This window comes from Gossypium hirsutum, chromosome A12 (assembly GCF_007990345.1).
Source record: "Gossypium hirsutum isolate 1008001.06 chromosome A12, Gossypium_hirsutum_v2.1, whole genome shotgun sequence".
NCBI lineage: Eukaryota > Viridiplantae > Streptophyta > Magnoliopsida > Malvales > Malvaceae > Gossypium > Gossypium hirsutum.
Genome location: NC_053435.1, coordinates 100058830 through 100078746, shown reverse-complemented (window position 1 = coordinate 100078746; position 19917 = coordinate 100058830). Strand labels below are relative to the sequence as shown.

The window sequence follows — 19917 nt, the reverse complement described above, 5'->3', positions numbered from 1 at the left end:
AAGAGGACTTCGGCAATGTGATCCTTTAAGCCCCTACCTTTTTCTAATTTGTACCAAGGGTTTTTCAGCTTTACTAGACTCTGCTGCTCATATGGGCAATTTAAGAGGGGTGAAGGTATGTAGGAGAAGTCCTGCTGTCACTCATTTATTTTTTGCTGATGATAGCATTGTTTTTTGTGATGCAAATGAGGAAGGAGGACGGGTTTTGTTGGATATTTTGAAAAGGTATGAGATTACTTCGGGCCAGAAGATAAATCTTGACAAGTTACAAATTTCTTTAGCTTCAATGTCTCTGATAATTCTTGTAATCAATTAGTACAGATTTTAGGGGTTTGTCGTTTGTTGTGTATGAAAAGATATTTGGGTCTTCCTATGATGGCTGGGAGAAGAAAGAATGATGTTTTTCAACATATTTATGATAGAATGAGAATGAAAGTTCAGAGCTGGGGGGCTAGATTACTATCTCAAAGAGGAAAAGAAGTCTTCATTAAAGCAGTCCTTCAAGCAATTCCTACTTATTCGATGTCTTGTTTCTTGCTCCCAAAGACGTTTTGTACGAAACTTGAGAGTATTATGAGTCGTTTCCAGTGGCAAAAAAGCTCGGGTCATAAAAGAATGCATTGGTGTAATTGGGGTAGTCTTAGTATTCCTAAAAATTGTGGAGGAATGGGTTTCAGGGATCTTGGCAAGTTTATCATTACGCTTTTAGCTAAACAAGGTTGGATGTTAGTTATTAATCTAGATTCGTTATTTCGACGTATTTATAAAGCAAAGTACTACCCTCATACCTCGTTTTGAATGCCACTTTAAGCAATAACTCATTGTATTCCTGGAAAAGTATATATGTGGCCCGAAAAGTCTTAGAAGATGGTATTAGTTGGGGGGTAGGATCGGGTTCCTAAATTTCAGTTTTGCAAGATTGTTGGCTGCCCCATTGGGCGGGGGGAAAATTCAAGCTACTTCTGCAAACAATGGGATTGATAAAATGTCAAAGCTTATTAATCAATCAAATAAGACCTGGAAAGTGGATTTTATTAGCAATCATTTTACCCTTATGGAAGTTCATGCAATCTGTTGTATTCCTCTTTCAGTTTACACTCATGAAGATAAAATGGTGTGGTCCGCAGATAACTCTGGCATATACGATACGTAATGGTTACAGCTATCTTGTTGAATCGCATATTAATGATACCACGAATACTGACTATACAGGAATTTACAAGAAGATTTGGGGTTTAAATCTTCCCCCCAAAATCAAAATCGCTATTTGGCGATTTACATATAAGTATATTCCTACTGCATTTAACCTCTACAATAAAAGAATAAGTTCTTCCCCAATTTGTCCTAGCTGTTGAGAGGTCCTTGAGAATTTTATGCATACTCTTCTGATGTGTGGCCCTGTAAAAAATGTTTGGCGATCAATCGGTGTTGACTGGTCAAATTTTGATGAAAATATGGATTTCTCTACCTGGCTTAATTTGGTTTTTCAAGACAGAAGGCATGAATTTGGTGAAATTGCTGCAACCACGGCCTGGGCACTCTGGCAAGCCCGTAATAAGCGCACAATGGAAGGAAAGCGATAATCAGTCCAAGATATTTGCTCTATTATTTTCAGTATTATAAAGGAAATGAGGGAGTTAAAAGATAAAATACCTGCTCCGGTGAATGCAATGAACTTTACATGGAAACCCCCTCAAGAACCTTTTGTTAAGGTGAATTTTGATGCTGCGTTCAAAACAATCCTCCATCATTCATATTCTGGTTTTGTTATCAGGAATAGTAGAGGTTTGGTTATGGGATGCAGATCTATTTTAATAAATTTGTCTCTGACTCTTTTACAGCAGAAGCTATAGCTTGTCTCTAGGCTTTGGATTTCGCAAGGGAAATGGGTTTTACTCATGTTCAAATAGAGGGTGATTCTAGGACCATGATTGTCAAAATAAACCAAGTACTACCAGATTTTTCAGATATGGAGACTTACATTGAAGAAATAAAGATAAAGGCAAGCTCTTTTCAGCACATCTCCTTTCACCATGTTGATAGATGAGCAAATATGGTGGCTCATATGTTAGTAAAAGAAAGGATGTCGATACCGGAATACAGGTTTTGGGTGGAGGATTTACCAGCGGCGGCAAAGGTTCACTTGGCTAGGGATCTCTCGGGACTGGTTTCTCAGATCTGAGGGATTGAATGTGCTGGGTTTTATTTTTTGAGAAATGTTTTTGTTTTTTCTTTCTCTGCTGCTGGTTTTAGTTGTTGATTTGAAAGTGGGTTTCTTTATGTCGTTCCAATTTCCCACAAAGCTGCCGAGAGTAATGGTCTGGCTGTCTGTTTTCTTTGGTGTGTTACGGCTAAGGGTGGTTTATTGCTTTACTATTTTGCCCTTATTTTGTAATTGTTTCTTTATTTATTTAATAAAACTCTCGGTATTCTTATAAAAAAATCATATTTAATTTTATATTAAATAATATTTTTCATCCCCATTGTAAATATACCATAATGAATCTAGGGTTAATATTTGGTATTCTAACAATATACTTTTTTCATTCCACCAACAATTTTAAAAAATTATCATGTATTTTTTTTCAATATTTATTTTTAATATTATATTATATCCGTTTGTCAATCTCTTAACTCAACTTGTGAAATCTAAAAATTCTATCAACTACGTTTCAAATATTATTCCATGAATTTATCGTTGAAAATTAAAATTGAGAAGTAGATCGGTGAATAAGATTGAGAGAACAAAAACAGGCATAAATCGAGTGTTAAAAATAGCCTAACTAAATTATCATTTTTGTATTATCTGGTGTAATGATGTGTATTAAAGATAGCATGGTCCTAGCCTAAATCCAAAAGGGCGAACACAACCCACTGGGCCAGCCATTGAAAAATGCAGTCCAAGTTGCATCATCTAACTTACACACAGCATTAATGAAATTTCAACATCTTCAATCTACAATGTTCTGAAATTTCATGTTTTCCTTTTATCAATTTTCTGGTTCTACAGACATATAATCATGAGAAGAAAAATCTCAATTCTACATCCACCATATCATATATATATATGTTTATATTAGTTCCTAATATTTAATATGTATATATATGTATATATAAATATATATTAAATCAAGCAATATGAATACTTGGTTGAAAGTCAAGTCATATAAAAAAAATTGACCTTAAAAAATAATATCGATAAAAACAAAAAAAAAAATCATAAATAAAAAATCAAAAATAAGTGTACAACCAAATAAAATATTTCAATTAAATAAACCAAATAAAATAAAATAAAATATTCGATAAAACGCAAAATAATCTTACATAAGTTACATTATAATAATCTCATCAGGGAGGAAACACCCTAAATAAACGTTAGCAGTAAGACACCACATGATTAAAGTAATAATATTTATATTGAAACATATTATAACTAGTGGGTATAAATTATAAAACCAACTTTTTTTTTGTATATATAACGTTTTAATCCTGAGCAATTAAGAAAGACTGAAATTCAAATTTTAGATATAATAAAATGATTAAATTAGGGTAATTTATAAAATTGATTACTTTTACATTTTGATTATTAAATTTTAAAATTCATTTTATGATCATTAACATTATCATTTTATTATGTTATGATCATTGAGCTATTAACTCTTATTAAGGGTGCAACGGTTAACAAGTTGACATGACATGTTAATTTTATTTATAAAATTTTAATTTAAGTTAAATTCTATAATTAGTCCCTGTACTTTTCTCTATTTTTTATTTTTCTTTTGACTTTTATTTTTATCTTTTAATTGAAAAAAAATACATAAATTTAATTGTACAATTTAACCTAAAATTAAAATCTTATAAATGAAGTCAATATATCACATCAACTTAACGTTACACTGATAATTAAAATTAACGGCGACTCAATAATCATAGTGTAATAAATTAATAATATTGGTGATCAAATGATAATTTAATTAATCAAAATATAAATTTATGCAAACAAGAATAACGAATTTTGAAGTTTACCGTATAAATTAACGTGGATGAACATGGGATTGTTATTTGAATATTGGATTATACAATCAAACCCAGGAACTTGAATTTAATTTAAAATTTTAATTTCAAACATTCATATAAATATAAGTTTTAATTTTATTATCTCCTAAAAGCAGTTCAGATCTCAAATTGTTAGAACATGGTATATAATAATTAAGGAATAATATTTAATCTTTATATTTTTTATCAATTTGATTCTCATTCTTTATTTTAATTAAATTTAGTATTTAATCTTATAGCAAGTGTTAAATTAGTTTTCTTCATATTCACTAAAACATTGATTTTTAATGAAGTTGTTTTAGTGACCCGTATGATAGTTTATATATCCTTTATATGGACGTAATATTATTTGTCTTATATATCACATAAATAAATAATTTAAAATTTATTAGAAATTTAAAATTAAAAAAATCATAAAAATTTAAATATTAACATTAAATACATATAGATTGTTAATATTGGCTTGTTTGTGAATCTCACATTGAATGGGAATAGATAATAACAGTCTCAACCTATCTATATATTAGAAAATACCAACTTTCTTTAAAGGCAAAAAGATTATAAAACGCCTAGATCAACTTTAGACTTTTAAATACACCTGACCGGAGACAATAAACGTCAATTCAAACAGAAATACTAGGCAGCAAACAATAGTCACCACTAGGATTTAAATAACAAAGGTCTCCTTATATCTGTTTTTGCCAGAGCATCAACCATACCATTAGCTTGCTAGTGAATAATTGTGAACTGAACTTGAAACAACTGGTTAATACCACGGTCTATAGCAATGAATAGATTCTACAACGCCCACGGTCTATATTTCCTTTCCAACAACCACTCTAAAGCAACACACGAACTAGATTAAATAACTAGCGACACTTTCACATGCCCAACCATACCAATAAACAGCTCCAAGGCTGTTTTAATGCTTTTATCTCTACCATTTCTGATCCCAAAGCCTCAATTGGCCCAGAGAACAGAGCGCAGGCCACTCCTTTATGGTCTCTTAATATCCCACCACAACCAGATTCATCCTCCATTACTACACTTGCCGCGTTGAACTTCAACCACCCGGGGGAGGTGGCTCCCAATGAAAAACAATCTTGTTGTCAATGCTTCTCAAAGATCTACATTTCACAAGCCAACACCACCAAGATCCCTCCATAAATTGAATATCATCATTAATCGCCCTTACCCATATCAAAGATCTCATTTTAGAATGGAACAACAAAGTATCAAGGGTCGTTAATATTTTTTCAAATACTTATCGTTACGTGCCAACCACACAGTGCAACACGACGTCGAAATTGATATCAGCCATAAGTTTGTAAATATTTCTTCTAGTATTAGTGAAATTATCATATGTTATTGGTGGTTGAGGATGTAAGGAATTTGATGAACCTTGTAAATTTGGTGCGTTTTCTCTTCTTCTTCTTTTTATTTGCACTTATTGGTTTTTTTTCTATGGCAATTAATTATTGAATAGTATTTTCTTGGGTTAATCTATTGTGTTTTGGATAGTTTCAATTTGGTATTTGTGTTCTCAATTTAATTTTGGTGTTACATTTGTAAGCGATATTATTCAGTGTCCTTGACATGGATTGTCATGTAGGCTATATTTAGAATTTAACATTTTATTTAGTATTTCAATTAAAAAATTAATTCTGCTCTTTTTAAAAAGTTGATGGTTTAATTTAACTCTTTTTATAAAATTAAGGGTCAAGTTTAACGAAAAAATAAAAATTAAATTGAAAAAAAATAAAAAAATAAAAATCTAAATTTAATATGGATTGCCAAAACCATAAGTCAATTAAAATGCAATAAAATAATAGCGTATATATTATATATAAAATGTAAAGGATGGGGTACTTCGTATCCTTTCCTTTGGGTGTACTTGGATAAGGCAAAGGACAGTGATAGATGTTTACACAAAAAGATACATACTTCTCTTTTCCTTTTTATCTCTTTTATTTATTTACTGTAGTACAATCATAAATAATTATAAGATAATATTTTCGAATGATTTTAAATAAATTTAATTATTATGAAATGTAAAGTAAGAATCAAATATAAATTTTATATATTTGAACATTAATTTTATTATAAATTTTTATTGTATCTGATTTTTTTATATAATACTTAAAATTATTTACAGTCCTTTCCTAATACTTAAATAGGAGGATAATGTATTTCAAAGCATTCGAATCCACATTTTTCTACACTGATAATAATACAAATATCAATCGAGTTAAAACGTAATCAACAAATATAATTTATATTAGAATAACTTAAGTTGGATAAAATCAACATGTAATAAAAATTAAATTCACTACACCAAAACAGGTTTTTAGCGGCGTTTTTTTAGGCCTTTAGCGGCGCTTTTTAGTGCCACTAAAGGCATTTGCGGCGCTTCCACAAGCGCCGCAAAAAATGCCGCTAACGACAACGTCGCTAACGTTTGCAGCGTTTACAGAAATAAGCGCCGCTAAAGGTCATGTTCTTTAGCGGCGCTTTACTCATAAACGCCGCTAAAGAACATGATCTTTAGCAGCGCTTTTATCACAAACGCCACTAAAGAACATGATCTTTAGTGGTGCTTTCATCACAAACGCCACTAAAGAACATGATCTTTAGCGGCGCTTTTATCACAAACGCCACTAAAAGTATGATTCTTTAGCAGCATTTATGGAAAAACGCCGCTAATTTTGGCAAATTTGTATCATCCGATTTTTCATCCATATACAATCCTTCTTGTAACATAAAATCCAACCAAAAACGACAAATTTAAATGATACTTCAAATTCAATGAAAGATATATGATATAAATTGATAACTGAATTATATAATTCAAAATATTATTACAATAATATTAAAATTAACAATGTTAAAAATATTCTTACAATAACTAAGTTACTAAAACACACTAAAATGTTTACACAATCATCTCCTACAAACAGGTGCAGCAGTAACCACAAGAAAAAAGAAGAAAAATACACAAATCCAGAAACAACAGTTTTTGACAATCACTTTTTCAGGAGTAATGCCAAAAAAAAAACCCCCAGGTTTCAACAAAAATGACACATTACTTAGAAGTCTCCTTTGCTTTATCTTCAGTTTCAAATCTTAACTGCAAATAGAAGAATAGAAATGCATTTCAGATTCATCATATTTGTTCACATGACAAATCAAAACCCAATGTTCATAACTTAAACTACACAAAATACCAGCAAATGCTGCAAGCAACAGACTAGATCAGCCTGAATGTCCTTCTCTTGCAATAGGGTTTCCAAATTATCCTGTCAAATGAATGTGCTGTCAAGGGCAGGAGAAGAGAAAAGCATTGAATAGATTCAACCTTTTTAAAAGTTAAAGGCTAAACTGCCACTTTTACCAGAATATTTTTCTCTTTTCATAAAATAAATAACTTAGAGAACATTTTTCTGCATCAGCTCCGCCGCAGCAATACAAGTCGCAGACCTTCAATATTTACAAAAAGGAGTTAAAATATGAAAAATAAAATATACCCATTTGCAAATAGGAAGTAAGGAAGTGAGAGAACCAAATATTTCAATCCTTCCCAGAATTCAAATCTTTCAATAACATGACAACAGAAGGAGACAACCAAATCTAATTCAAAAGAGAACTCCACATAAGCCAACCTAATCTTTCAATCCTTCCCAGAATTCCTCATCTTTAGAGTAAATATTTCGGGAAAAGTTTACATACTTGAGAAATAGAAAAACAAAATTATGCACCCAAAAAAATTGAAAAAAAACATTATAAGAAAACAACAATAAAGTGGATACAATTAGGGATTCACCAAGAGATTTCACATCAGATTGCTCAGATAAATGTAAATCTGCTAATTTGGCAATCAGTTCCCTCCGGCCTTCTACCACCTGCAATGTACAATAATTTTCTTTTCCATTTCAAATTTCTCAGGAACCAAAAAAACCATTACCATTTCCATAACTACAAACCCTCAACTATTACCATAGATAACTTCTTGAATCGCTAAAGAATATCCAAAAAAGATGGAAATGTAATGAAATGGAAAGTAAATTTTCAACAAAAATAATAATAAAAGCTTACCTCTGAAATTTTTATGGCTTCTATGAGCTTCTGCAACTCGCTGCTGTAACTTGAGTTCTCCATCGCTAGTCTTTTCTTCTCTTTTCTTTTTCAAACCACATTCACAAAGGAAATCATTCAATGTTAAAAATTAACTCAATTTATGTCATTAATCCCTGTACTATGCATAAATTGCAAATTTAATTTAGCTACTTTTAAAATTTTGAATTCCAAAAAACATATGTTAAATTATAGAAACTAAAATAATACTAAAAATATAAAACTAAAAATAATCAAACTGAAAGATGCTTGGATATTCATCATATATGTATCTTTACTGCCCAAGATTGAAAGATGCTTGGATATTCATTTCAGGCTTTAAAAAGGTTCAGATATGGCTCAAAATATGTGCTCGGTTTTCACTTTTTCTGAAGTTGTCCCCAGATGCAATTGCATTCATCAACAAGATCAAGCAAAGAGGATAGTCATCTTACCATCCACAGCATCATGAGAAGTAGGAGTCTGTCCACTATGGCTAATCCAAAACCCAAGTCGCTCTTCTGCAATATCATCTTCCACGCCATACACTTTGGCTCTTCTCCAGAAATACGTTAACCAAGCCTATAACAGTTACAATTTATAAGCACAAGAGGAGGAGAATAACTCAACACAAATAGTAGAAATCAAGTTAGGTCCTATAAATAATGGTAATAAAGAGCATTTACATGAGGGTCTGAATTGACTTGCAGGAAAGTAGCTTTCCATTGTCTGACAACCAATGACAAATGCAGAATGCTCCAGTTTTGTAGGATAATCCAATCTATAAGAGAAGCAAAGAATTGTTAAGAACACTTACAGCTGTTTCTGACACCACGTCTGCAGAATGCTCCAGTTTTGCAGGATAATTCAAGTCTTCGTTAATCGGGATATAATTTGCAATCTGAGTATTCAAGAAGACAATATGTTCAGTGTTGGGATGTCTGGTATTAACTCAGACAGGCACATTTAGAAAGCACAATACAGTTTCTCCCAACATGGTAAACATGAAGTGCAACTGTATGCAATTTTATTTTTAAATCTCAAAAGATTGACAACTAAAATAATTTGTTCTTTCAAAAACAGAGAATAAAGTCACAAACATATACATGAAAGCACACATAAGCAATAACAAACCTCATCACGGATATATGTTCGAGCACGAAAAGTCAAGCGTTCATGAATGTCTGCCAAAATTCTTTCTAATGATGGGCGTAACCCTGCCAATGACTCACTCTTTCTACTAAGTTGTTCTCCCAAGACTTCAACTTTGAGAATATCAACCATTTCACAAAGAAAATCAACATTTGCTTGTACAACGTTAACCAAGTCGCCTATGCCTGCCTAATGCCTGTACAACAGCATCCTCAACCTGAAAGCAGTATTGAGCGTGAAATTAAAAAAGAAAAAAGAAAAACGAAGTGGTACTCCAAAAAGTGCAGATGAAACACATAAGTAATAATAAAATAGAAGTTCATATAAATACAGAATGGAGGGAAAGAAGTATTACTGCTACTAAAATTTTTAGAAGTTAATGCGCAAGGCATAAACCATCATAGAGGTGGCACACAAATTTTTAAAAAGGGATGTAGAACATCCAGGAAAAGTATACCAAATTAATATTTAATTTTGCTTAAAAAAAGCAACCTTCAAAGATGCTAATTCCCTAAGGCCCATTTCAACTGAAAGCATACTCTCAATATTTCTTTCTCCAGTCAGATCATTCAGATCCCGGACAATTTTACTCCGGTCTGAATGTCCACCACCTGTAACAGTTCTAAAATTTAATAGGTCAAAATAATATATATTAAAAAGAAAGAGGGATTAAACGGGATGTAGTCAGAAAATGAACTAACCTTTATCCCATGCCTCCTCTTTAGCCTTTTGTCCAGCTGAGACAACAACTTCAAATAGAAGAGGAGCCAATGCCGACCAATATTCATGCTTTGACACTGCTATATCTGCACATATGCCTGGAAAATCCAGTAGCAATTGCAGAAAAAGCAAAAATCCTATCAGGTTAATAAACAATAAAATGCAAACTCCATCACCAAGGGAACAAAATAAAAAGGCTAAGCATTACTGGGGAATCGGTTTCTAGGGAATCGATTTAGGGAGATTTCTGGGGATGGGGGGAATCGAAAAAAGAAGGGGGAAAAAAGAATATTTCATTTGAAATGCAAATAGAGGGAGAGAGGGGAAGATGGTGATGAAGACGGTGGCAGAAGAGAGAAACACTCAGGTGTTTTGAGGATACCAATTTTAGGGGGGAAACTTTAGGGGTTTCAGGGGGAAATTTTGGGATAAAAACGCGTAAAAATTTTGGGAAATTTTTTATAAATTGATTTATTTTTTGCGGCGTTTTTTTAGAAAACGCCGCTATTGCTTACCTTTAGCGGCGCTTTATAAGAAGCGCCACAAAATTTTTTATTTTGAACAAAACGACGCCGTTTTGCTATTCTAAATTTTTTTATTTTTTTATAAATTGATTTATTTTTTGCGGCGTTTTTATAGAAAACGCCGCTATTGATTACCTTTAGCGGCGCTTCTTATAAAGCGCCGCAAAATTTTTTCATTTTGAACAAAACGACGCCGTTTTGCTATTTTAAAATTTTTTTTTATAAATTGATTTATTTTTTGCGGCGTTTTTATAGAAAACGCCACTATTGCTTACCTTCCGCAAAATTTTTTCATTTTGAACAAAATGACGCCGTTTTGCTATTCTAAATTTTTTTTTATAAATTGATTTATTTTTTGCGGCGTTTTCTATAAAAAACGCCGCTATTGCTTACCTTTAGCGGCGCTTCTTATAAAGCGCCGCAAAAATTTTTCATTTTGAACAAAACGACGCCGTTTTGCTTTGCGGCGTTTTTTATAAAAACGCCGCTATTGCTTACCTTTAGCGGCGCTTCTTATAAAGCGCCGCAAATTTTTTTCATTTTGAACAAAACGACGCCGTTTTGCTATTCTAAAATTTTTTTATTTTTTTTATAAATTGATTTATTTTTTGCAGCGTTTTCTATAAAAAACGCCGCTATTGCTTACCTTTAGCGGCGCTTCTTATAAAGCGCCGCAAATTTTTTCATTTTGAACAAAACGACGCCGTTTTGCTATTATAAAATTTTTTTATTTTTTTATAAATTGATTTATTTTTTGCGGCGTTTTTATAGAAAACGCCGCTATTGCTTACCTTTAGCGGCGCTTCTTATAATGCGCCGCAATTTTTTTTCATTTTGAACAAAACGGCGCCGTTTTGCTATTATAAATTTTTTTTATTTTTTTATAAGTTGATTTATTTTTTGCGGCGTTTTTTAAGCTATTTCATTTTGAACAAAATGACACCGTTTTGCTATGCTAAAAATTTTTTATTTTATTTTTTATAAATTGATTTTTTATAAAATAAAATAAAAAGTACTCTCAAAATAAATATTGTATATTTTAATAAGAAAACAAATGATAAAATGGTTGTAATTAATTATTAAGTTAGAATTATCTAAATTAAATAATTGCCTATATATCCATATCATTTTTATTTTTGTATTTTTTTCTTATAATTTGGTCCTCTCCAAAATAAATAATTATACATAAATATTCATATCAATCTATTACTTTTTTAAACTTATTTATTAATTCTATTTAAACTAATTTAAATATAACAAATGGTTTAGATTACATTTTTTTAAATATAAAAGCATTAATTTATTATTATTATCTATTTTACAATTATATAAGAAAATATTTAAAATATAAATTAAAAAAATAATTAATATAAACTCAAAATCTTAACTCGACCCCTGAATCCCTAAACCTTAAATCCCTAACTCTTAACCCCTAACATCTAACCCCTAACCCCTAAACCTTAAATCTCAACCCTTAAACCATAATCCCTAATTCATAACCCCTAAATCCATACTCCCTAAACCTTAAAATATGAACTCCTAAATCGGCTTTAAATTTTAAATTAACCATATACCCTAAACTAAAAACCCTAAACAAATTTATTATTATCTCTTTTACAATTATATAAGAACATATTTAAAATATAAATTAAAAAATAATTAATCTAAACCCAAAACTCTAACTCGACCCCTGAATCCCTAACTTTTAATCCCTAAACCCCTAACCCTCTAACCCCTAAACCTTAAATCCCAACCCCTAATCCATAATCCCTAAACCCATACTCCCTAAACCATAAAATATGAACTCCTAAACCGGCCTTAAATCTTAAATAAATCATATACCCTAAACCAAAAACCCTAAACAATTTAATTATTATCTCTTTTACAATTATTTTAAATAATAATATTTTAAATTTTCCATGTGTTTTATTTCAAATTATTTCTACATGTCATAATTTTTTTCTGAAGATATTAAATATTCAATTAGAAATAAATTGAATTTTATTTAATATGAATAAACCAATTAAGATAAAAAAAATTTTAGCGGCGCTTTTCAAAAAACGCCGCAAAATCCCCGAAAGCTCAGAAAACGGCGTCGTTGAGCTTAGGTTTTTTTGCGGCGCTTTTCCAAAAATGCCGCTAAAGCCCTGGGCATTAGCGGCGCTTTACGAAAAACGCCGCTAAAGTCCTAGGCATTAGCGGCGCTTCCTTAAAAACGCCGCTAAATCCCCGAAAGCTTAAAAAACGGCGTCGTTGGGCTTAGGTTTTTTTGCGGCGCTTTCCCAAAAATGCCGCTAAAACCCCGAGCATTAGCGGCGCTTTCTTAAAAACGCCGCTAAATCCCCGAAAGCTCAGAAAACGACGTCGTTGGGCTTAGGTTTTTTGCGGCGCTTCCCAAAAATGTCGCTAAAGCCCTGAGCATTAGCGGCGCTTTCTTATAAACGCCTCTAAATCCCCGAAAGCTCGAGAAACGACGTCGTTGGGCTTAGGTTTTTTGCGGCGCTTTCTCAAAAATGCCGCTAATGCTTATTTTTAGTGGCGTTTTCCGTAATGCGCCGCTAATGATCGATCATTAGTGGCGTTTTTTATCCAAACGCCGCTAAAAACGCCGCTAAAAGCCTGTTTTGGTGTAGTGATTATGAAAATCAATTCAGAACAGTTGCGACTCTAAAACTTCAATATTACCTACAGGGTTAACACGAAATTAGTAATCTCTATTATTTTTTGATTTGGCAGCCGATCCAAAAACTTATTTTATTATTCAAAAATTCAAATTATTAGCCCACCCAAATTCATGAAAGTTTTACCAAAGTGCATGAGACAAGTCTATTGTGGAACTACGTTAGCTAATTATCAATTCCACAATCTGAAAATCTTCAATAAGAAATAAAATTTTCCAAGAAAAATGTTAAGTGGCTTATTGATTTTGAAAGAAAAAGTTTGTTGAGTGTTTTCGTAAGTAACCTTTTTTACGAAAGTTAATATTCTTATTTATAGGGCTCGGTCTTTCGATTTGACATATTAGGGTTAGATAGACCTTCATGTATATCAACACATATCCTATTTTAGTGCAAGGGCGAAGCCAGAACAAATTTTTAGAGGGGGTCGAATAAAATTTTAATTTTTTATAGTTTATATCTTTATAATTTGTAAATGATTTAATCGAATTTTTATAATTTTAGGGGAGCCAAAGTGCAATTTTACCTTCACTAATTTAACAGAAAATATTACTCATAATCCCACCCCAGCCCATAAATAGGAGATTAATGTGCTTCAACACACTCGAATCCACGTCTTCATGCATTGGCAACAATGCCTATGCCAATTAAGCTAAGACTCAATTAGTAAAATAAATGAATGGTTATATAACAAACCTAAATATTTCATGCATAATAAAAAGAGTGATTGAATTCCAATAAAAGTCAAAAAAAGAAAAGATAAGATAGGGTTGGGTTGGGTACGTAAAGATAAAATATTATTATCACAAATGATCAGCAGAAAACTTTATATTAATCCTTTGATAATTAGGACCCAAAAAATTCTAAAATAAACAAAAAGGAAAACCCTTGTAGTTAGGAAGGATAGGATATGCATATAATTATGATTGGATCTAATTTTGCAGAAGCAAATGTAAAAAATGTAATGGAGATTCATGGGATGGGATGGCCTTACAGTCTTCATACGAAAACCCATCACTTAAGCCCTTCTTTTAAAGAAAAGTGTGTTGGCTCAACTCTGGGTATCGACAATTGAATTAAAGCTTCAATGCAATGCATGTGCTGATAACCTTGTCGTAGCCACCATGCATGCATGGTTGTTACCAATCTCTTTCTATTACCAAAATATACATCCAATCATTTGTATTTCTTTTTCCTTTAAAAATATAATTTAGATATCATGTTATTTAATAAATTTACGAGTCGGTTTAGTTTTAGAAATATCACATTCATACTTGATTTTGACTTAACTCAATCTTAAGGTTATCTCTTCCTCCTTTTTTTTTAAATATTTGAATTTTTATAATTTAATAAAAATAATTTCTTTATTATTTAAATTAAATACCGCTGGTAAGCCAGCTGTTCGTAGAGGGAAAACAAAGTTATATTATTGATATTATAAATTATTTTGTTCGATTTGTAACGGAGTGTCACATAGATGATGTGATTTCCAAAAATATAATTGCAAGGATGTAATATTATCATGTTTAATATATAACTACATGTTTAATATAGTCGTAAAAAACGTCGCTATAGAAAACGCCGCAAAAATTTGTGGCGTTTATTTGAAAAAAAGCCACAAAAGATCATGACTTTTAGCGGCGTTTGTGGGAGAAGCGCCGCTAAAAGCCGTAAGTCACGGCTTTTAGCGGCGTTTTTGGGTGAAACTCCGCTAAAAGTCACGGCTTTTAGCTGCGCTTTTTACAAAGGCCACTAATTTTGGCAGATTTGCAATGTACATTTTTCACCAATATCCAACCCTTCCTGCATTAAATCCAACCAAAAATAGCAAATATAGCATTGAATCTAACCAAAAACAGCAAATGTAGCATAAAAAATACAACAAAAAACGTTAAATCTAAATGATACTTCAAATTCAACGAAAGATATATGATGTAACACTACAGCAAAACTGACTTTTAGCGGCTTTTTTAGGCTTTTAGCGGCGCTTTTAAGCGCCACTAAAGCTATTAACGGCGTTTTTGCAAACTCCGTAAAAAAAGCAGCTACAGATCGCGCCGCTAAATTTTGCGGCGTTTATTTGAAAACAACGCCGCTAAAGGTCAGGGCCTTTAGCGGCGCTTTTCCCACAAACGCCGCTAAAGGTCATAAAAATTAAAAAATATATATTATAAAACATTGTAAAAGTCCTGAAAAATATAAAAAAATTAAAATTCATTATCAAAATATTGAGAAGAAGAATAATCTATGATATAAATACATCCCGCCAAACAAAATACCGCACTTATAATACTACACCAGAAATCTAACAAAATACAAAAAGAACAAAATAAGGATGAATGAAAGACATTAATGATATATAAAATCATTGTTTCTAATGCATATGTAGAAATCAAGCCATGGTGTGCACCAAGGATTCGGCTCTCGTAATAGCACCAGGCCTTGATCAAAATAATACTGCGTTTGAAAAGATGATCTTTTCCAATTAGCTGGTCAACCTGAAAAATAAACAGTTCAAAAGAAGTCATGTGTCAATTAAACTTGCCACCCTTGATATTGCTATAAGAATTAATGCATGGAGAGTGATGGAGATGGGATTGGGGATTACTCAAGGCTGCAGCAGTAAATTTAAGCAACAGTGTGGGAAAAGGTGAAATGAGAGATTTTAGACTAAATCCAAAGCATTAATTTCTATTAAATGAAAACAAACAAACAAATATAATTGTTAAAGAAACATTAATTTCTCTTAAATCCGGTAAAATCTTAAATCCGGTAATATTCGAACTATTCCATTATTCAGTGCATTCAAAGTTTCAGAATAGAGAGATGAATACAGTTAGCAGTAGGAAGCAAATACAGACAATTGCCACATTTTCAGTCGTCGTAGCTATAAACTTAGTTACTGAATTCATAAATCGTGCCTGCCATTTGTAGCCCAAATGCACACACACACATATATATATTTAAAAAAAGCAGCACTTTATAGTGTTGGTTGCAACCAAAGAAATTCAAACATACCATCAAAATCCTCCAAGATGCAAGGGTTGCCAGAATCTTCAGTGGCCTTCAAAATTTCTGCTCGAGTTGCCAGTAAGGCATAGTGCAAATAACTGTACACAAGAAAGCCATAAGTATATAACTAAAATATAAAGATTATACAAATGACTGAATAGAGACCTGTTTGATAAGACTGCTGAAGGAATCACAAGCCATTAAGATTTCTCTTTATATTCAATTTCAAATCATTAACAGAATCCTATTTTGTTAAAATGGAGGGTACCTGTGTACATAGAGGTAATATTTTGATCCCTTGAGATACATTTCATTTACATAATTGTCCTGTCCAGCTGGTAAACTTGGAGCTCTTGAAGCAGCATTCTTGGAGATGGCATACGCCATTTGAACAGATCCACCACCAAGATCAACTATGCCAACTGTGTCTTGATATGTCCTTCCCAAATTCCCTAGTAGGTAATTTATTGTCACCTATAAAAGAAGATGGAGGTTAAGAAAGTCCAAATTAGGTCCATTGGCTCCATCAGTAGGAAAAATTACAACGGATCCTAGCCCTAACAGCATGTAAATACTTTATTCTAGTTTCCCTAAGTTACCCCAGAGAAACCCCTCGGATTTCTCCAATTGGCTCCGGCACCACCATGAAAACATCTCAAGCAAGACTGATCATGTTGACCAGTTATAAGATTAAAATATCAAGCAGTCCTTGTACTTAGTCAAAAGTACAATTTAATCCATTATATTACAGAATTGAGTCCTTCAATCTTTTCCATGTTTGACATTGGAGAAATAAGTATGAAAGAACATACATATTGTCGGATTTCAACTCATGTACTTTGTAAGATTTGAGAAGAAAAGTCCACATCAGCATTTAAATAATTTTACATCAATATTGTTATCAATTTTACTTGTTTGCACCTATATCAAATATTATTAAATTACTCGGTTCTATAATACAAGGATTAAATTGCATTTTAGCTATAATATAGGGACCGCCAAGATACTCTAACCCCAGTCACAGTATGCAAAGTAAAAGCAAAGTATAAAAGTACAAGAAAATTCAGCATATCATACCCACTCATAAGAACCTTCTTGAGAGCCGTCCAGAATTTTGACCCCATTTGCCTCGGATTTAAGGGTGCTTCTACTTTTCAAAAGTTCCCTAACCTAAATACATATTTAAATTGCACTAGCTTGAGGAAATGGTAAAGTAAATGCTGTAGCCATAACAAACATGTATCCGAAAATAAAATTACCGATTGCAAAATTTTATCAGATGCCTCGCCTCCTAATGCCCTCAGACCAGCAGTTGCCTACACAGACAGGCCCATTGTTCAGCAAATTAAAAGGCTTAGAATGCATAACGCATGAACGTAATACCTACCCCAACTCTCACAGCAGTCTTTGATCGTAAAACACAAAACCCCTAACTTTACGCTTTTCTTCGTTTCCCGCTCTTTGAAACAAAGAGATGAAAAGAAGACAGGAAAAAACACTGATTAAAGTTAAAATTTTAAGATTTAATCTTGAATTTCTCTTTGTTTCTTATATTAGTTTTGTTATTAAAGAGTTTACAAAAAACATAGGTTTAAATTCCAAGTCTAAATCTAATCACATGTAGATTTAATCCTACTCTATTCTGGAAAGTTAATTTGAGCTGAATTAATAATTGGAACTTGAGGTTGATATACTAAAAAAATTCTATCAACATTTGATGTTATTCAACACAAAAAAGATTGAAAGTAACGTAATTTTATTGAATGCTGAAGCACATTTTAGCATCTTCCTACTATAATAGAAACTCTATATATCAAATTACTCTGACCTAAAATAAGAAAAAAAGTTAGTAGACAGAGATAACATGCGTACAATCAAATTTACATTTAACCTAAGGGGAAAAAAATTGAAAAGCCTTGGTGCTACCTGGAAAAAGCTAAATATCTTTGTCATTTAGCCCTCTTAGCTTACGACTTGTTTTTAACACACTGCTGTAGAACCGTTTGAGATCCTTCATAGCCCTCTCTTCAATCTGAATCGATCTAATAGAAGAAGTTGCTCCAACCTCGGGTTTGAACCAGCGACTCATTGCAGGGGAATCCAATGGCGAATCTTGACCAGTAGCTGTTGGACACCCACTCACTTTGGTTTTTGGACTGTGAGAAAGACTGTGCAGTTGTTTTCCCTGCTTTTAGTTGAACAGACCGAAAGAAAGAAAAAGAAGTGAGTCCTACAAATGGTGGAAATGAGCCGCATAACGCAGTTCAAGATGCATTGCATGGAATGGAATGGGATGAAAATGTAATTCAAGGAGGAAATGCGGATAAAATACTATAAATGATGAAACAAGTTACGGATGCATTTATGCTGCAAAGACAGGGAGATATAGGAGTGCAGTAACTTCGCGTACCTGCTGCATCTGAATGTCCCTAAGAGATGGCCGAAAAAGATGAGTACCACCAGAAGCAGCCCAAGGAGGTGTGGTTCTTTCTACATCAGATACTTGTGAAGCTTGAACTGAGCCGACAGAAATTGGTTTGGATGGCAAGAATGAACTTAGCAGGATTTTTCCTTCTTCATTTCTAACCCCTAACTTCATTAACTTTACGCTTTTCTTCGTTTCCCGCTCTTTGAAACAAAGAGATGAAAAGAAGACAGGAAAAAACAGACTCGGGTACGAATAGTGGCAAATTTGAAAACTCTTTCCATGTTTGATGCTCTCCCGCAGAGATATTTTAGGGTTTGGGTTTTTAATTTTTTTTAAATTGAAAAAACAATTATATTTTGTTTGCTATCCCCGGGCCTAGCCCATATTTCAAGAATATAAATACTCTTCTTGGGCTACAGTCCAATAGTGTCCAACCTATTTGGGCCTATATTCGGTTGCAAATTAAGTTTGATCCAATTATATATTAACATTGATTTAATGTGTAATTGTATACATGAATTTTAATTTGGTGCAATTTAAGTTTAATTCGGTTGCCTTCTATTCAACCAATTATGATAAGTTGTTGACGCGGCAACGTAAAAAATTGACATTTGGCATGCATTTTTCATATCCTAAAAGTTGTCATATAATTGCTCAAACATAAAATGAAAATTACACAATACAACTATTATTAATTTCTTGATAATTTTTTCGTATTATTATTGATTTAACTAATTAATTTTGGAAAAAATAATTTTTAATGTGAATTAAAAATACATATTAATTCCTAACTTGAATAAATTTTAGCAAGAGTTTATTTTTAACTTGAATTAAAAGTAGTTGGATTGAATTAATTTTCACAATAACTAATATGGAAACACAACAAATATGTTCTTAAATTTAATTATGTTATTCATTTTATAGAAGGGAAAATATCAAATTTGGCAAGAATTAATTATTGAATAACCTATGTTATTAAATATTGCCAAATTTTTAATGTTAATTAATTTTTTATTTACATTAAGAATTAATTTTGACATGTTTTATACTGATAATTTTATTAAATATCATGCTTAAAGCACAATCATGTTTAAGTTAAACAATTATGTTTTTTTATTAATATATATTCAATGACTTTAAAAATTAGGGGTTTTAGTGTCGGGCATGAGAAAAAGAAAACATTTCAAAAAGAAAACGACCCCGTTTAAGTTAAATTTCCAATTAAATTTATAAATAC

The 19917-nt window shown here is 32.0% G+C and overlaps 2 protein-coding genes and 1 long non-coding RNA gene across 5 annotated transcripts; all 3 read right to left on the bottom strand.

The window, feature by feature from the left end:
* Positions 1-1167: 1167 nt before the first annotated feature.
* LOC107939085 (uncharacterized) lies at positions 1168-2379 on the bottom strand. The gene is made up of 3 exons (XR_001695045.2): positions 1982-2379; positions 1654-1725; positions 1168-1540 (listed from the first exon to the last, which is right to left on the bottom strand). It is a non-coding gene; the product is annotated as an uncharacterized lncRNA (long non-coding RNA).
* Positions 2380-7084: 4705 nt separating this feature from the next.
* Positions 7085-10180, bottom strand: LOC107939095 (conserved oligomeric Golgi complex subunit 3-like). 2 transcript variants are annotated; one of them, XR_001695050.2, is made up of 11 exons: positions 10020-10180; positions 9811-9929; positions 9301-9535; positions 8984-9067; positions 8853-8895; positions 8622-8748; positions 8149-8233; positions 7877-7955; positions 7448-7533; positions 7281-7352; positions 7085-7183 (listed from the first exon to the last, which is right to left on the bottom strand). XR_001695050.2 is itself a non-coding variant. In XM_016872371.2 (7 exons), exons 3-6 carry the CDS (start codon positions 9448-9450, stop codon positions 8214-8216), a joined length of 381 nt encoding a protein of 126 aa, XP_016727860.1. In that variant the 5' UTR covers positions 9451-9535; positions 9811-9929; positions 10020-10179; the 3' UTR covers positions 7459-7955; positions 8149-8213. The 2 variants fall into 2 exon arrangements, 1 of the variants encoding a protein (XP_016727860.1); XM_016872371.2 differs by lacking the exons at positions 7085-7183; positions 7281-7352; positions 8853-8895 and having other exon boundaries at positions 7459-7955; positions 10020-10179.
* A 5257-nt stretch (positions 10181-15437) lies between these two features.
* LOC121211078 (apyrase 2) lies at positions 15438-19003 on the bottom strand. Of its 2 annotated transcripts, none has more exons than XM_041083294.1 (7): positions 18663-19003; positions 18179-18440; positions 17512-17568; positions 17330-17422; positions 16521-16726; positions 16259-16350; positions 15438-15738 (listed from the first exon to the last, which is right to left on the bottom strand). In XM_041083294.1, the coding sequence occupies exons 2-7, from the start codon at positions 18203-18205 to the stop codon at positions 15734-15736; spliced, it is 480 nt and encodes a 159-aa protein (XP_040939228.1). In that variant the 5' UTR covers positions 18206-18440; positions 18663-19003; the 3' UTR covers positions 15438-15733. The 2 variants fall into 2 exon arrangements, with proteins under 2 accessions (XP_040939228.1, XP_040939227.1); XM_041083293.1 differs by having other exon boundaries at positions 18179-18437; positions 18663-18971.
* Positions 19004-19917: the final 914 nt, after the last annotated feature.

Bases quoted from the DNA above. Each gene is read 5' to 3' on its own strand.
- LOC107939095 (XM_016872371.2), bottom strand. From the start codon at position 9,450: ATGGTTGATATTCTCAAAGTTGAAGTCTTGGGAGAACAACTTAGTAGA. The intron at 9,068-9,300 runs GTTTGTTATTGC...TTGAATACTCAG, and splicing joins GAACATATATCCGTGATGAG to ATTGCAAATTATATCCCGAT. The intron at 8,749-8,983 runs GTAAGTGTTCTT...TAACTGTTATAG, and splicing joins ACGTGGTGTCAGAAACAGCT to GCTTGGTTAACGTATTTCTG.
- LOC121211078 (XM_041083294.1), bottom strand. From the start codon at position 18,205: ATGACAAAGATATTTAGCTTTTTCCAG. The intron at 17,423-17,511 runs GTAATTTTATTT...ATATGTATTTAG, and splicing joins CTGATAAAATTTTGCAATCG to GTTAGGGAACTTTTGAAAAG. The intron at 16,727-17,329 runs GTATGATATGCT...CTTCTTTTATAG, and splicing joins AAGAAGGTTCTTATGAGTGG to GTGACAATAAATTACCTACT.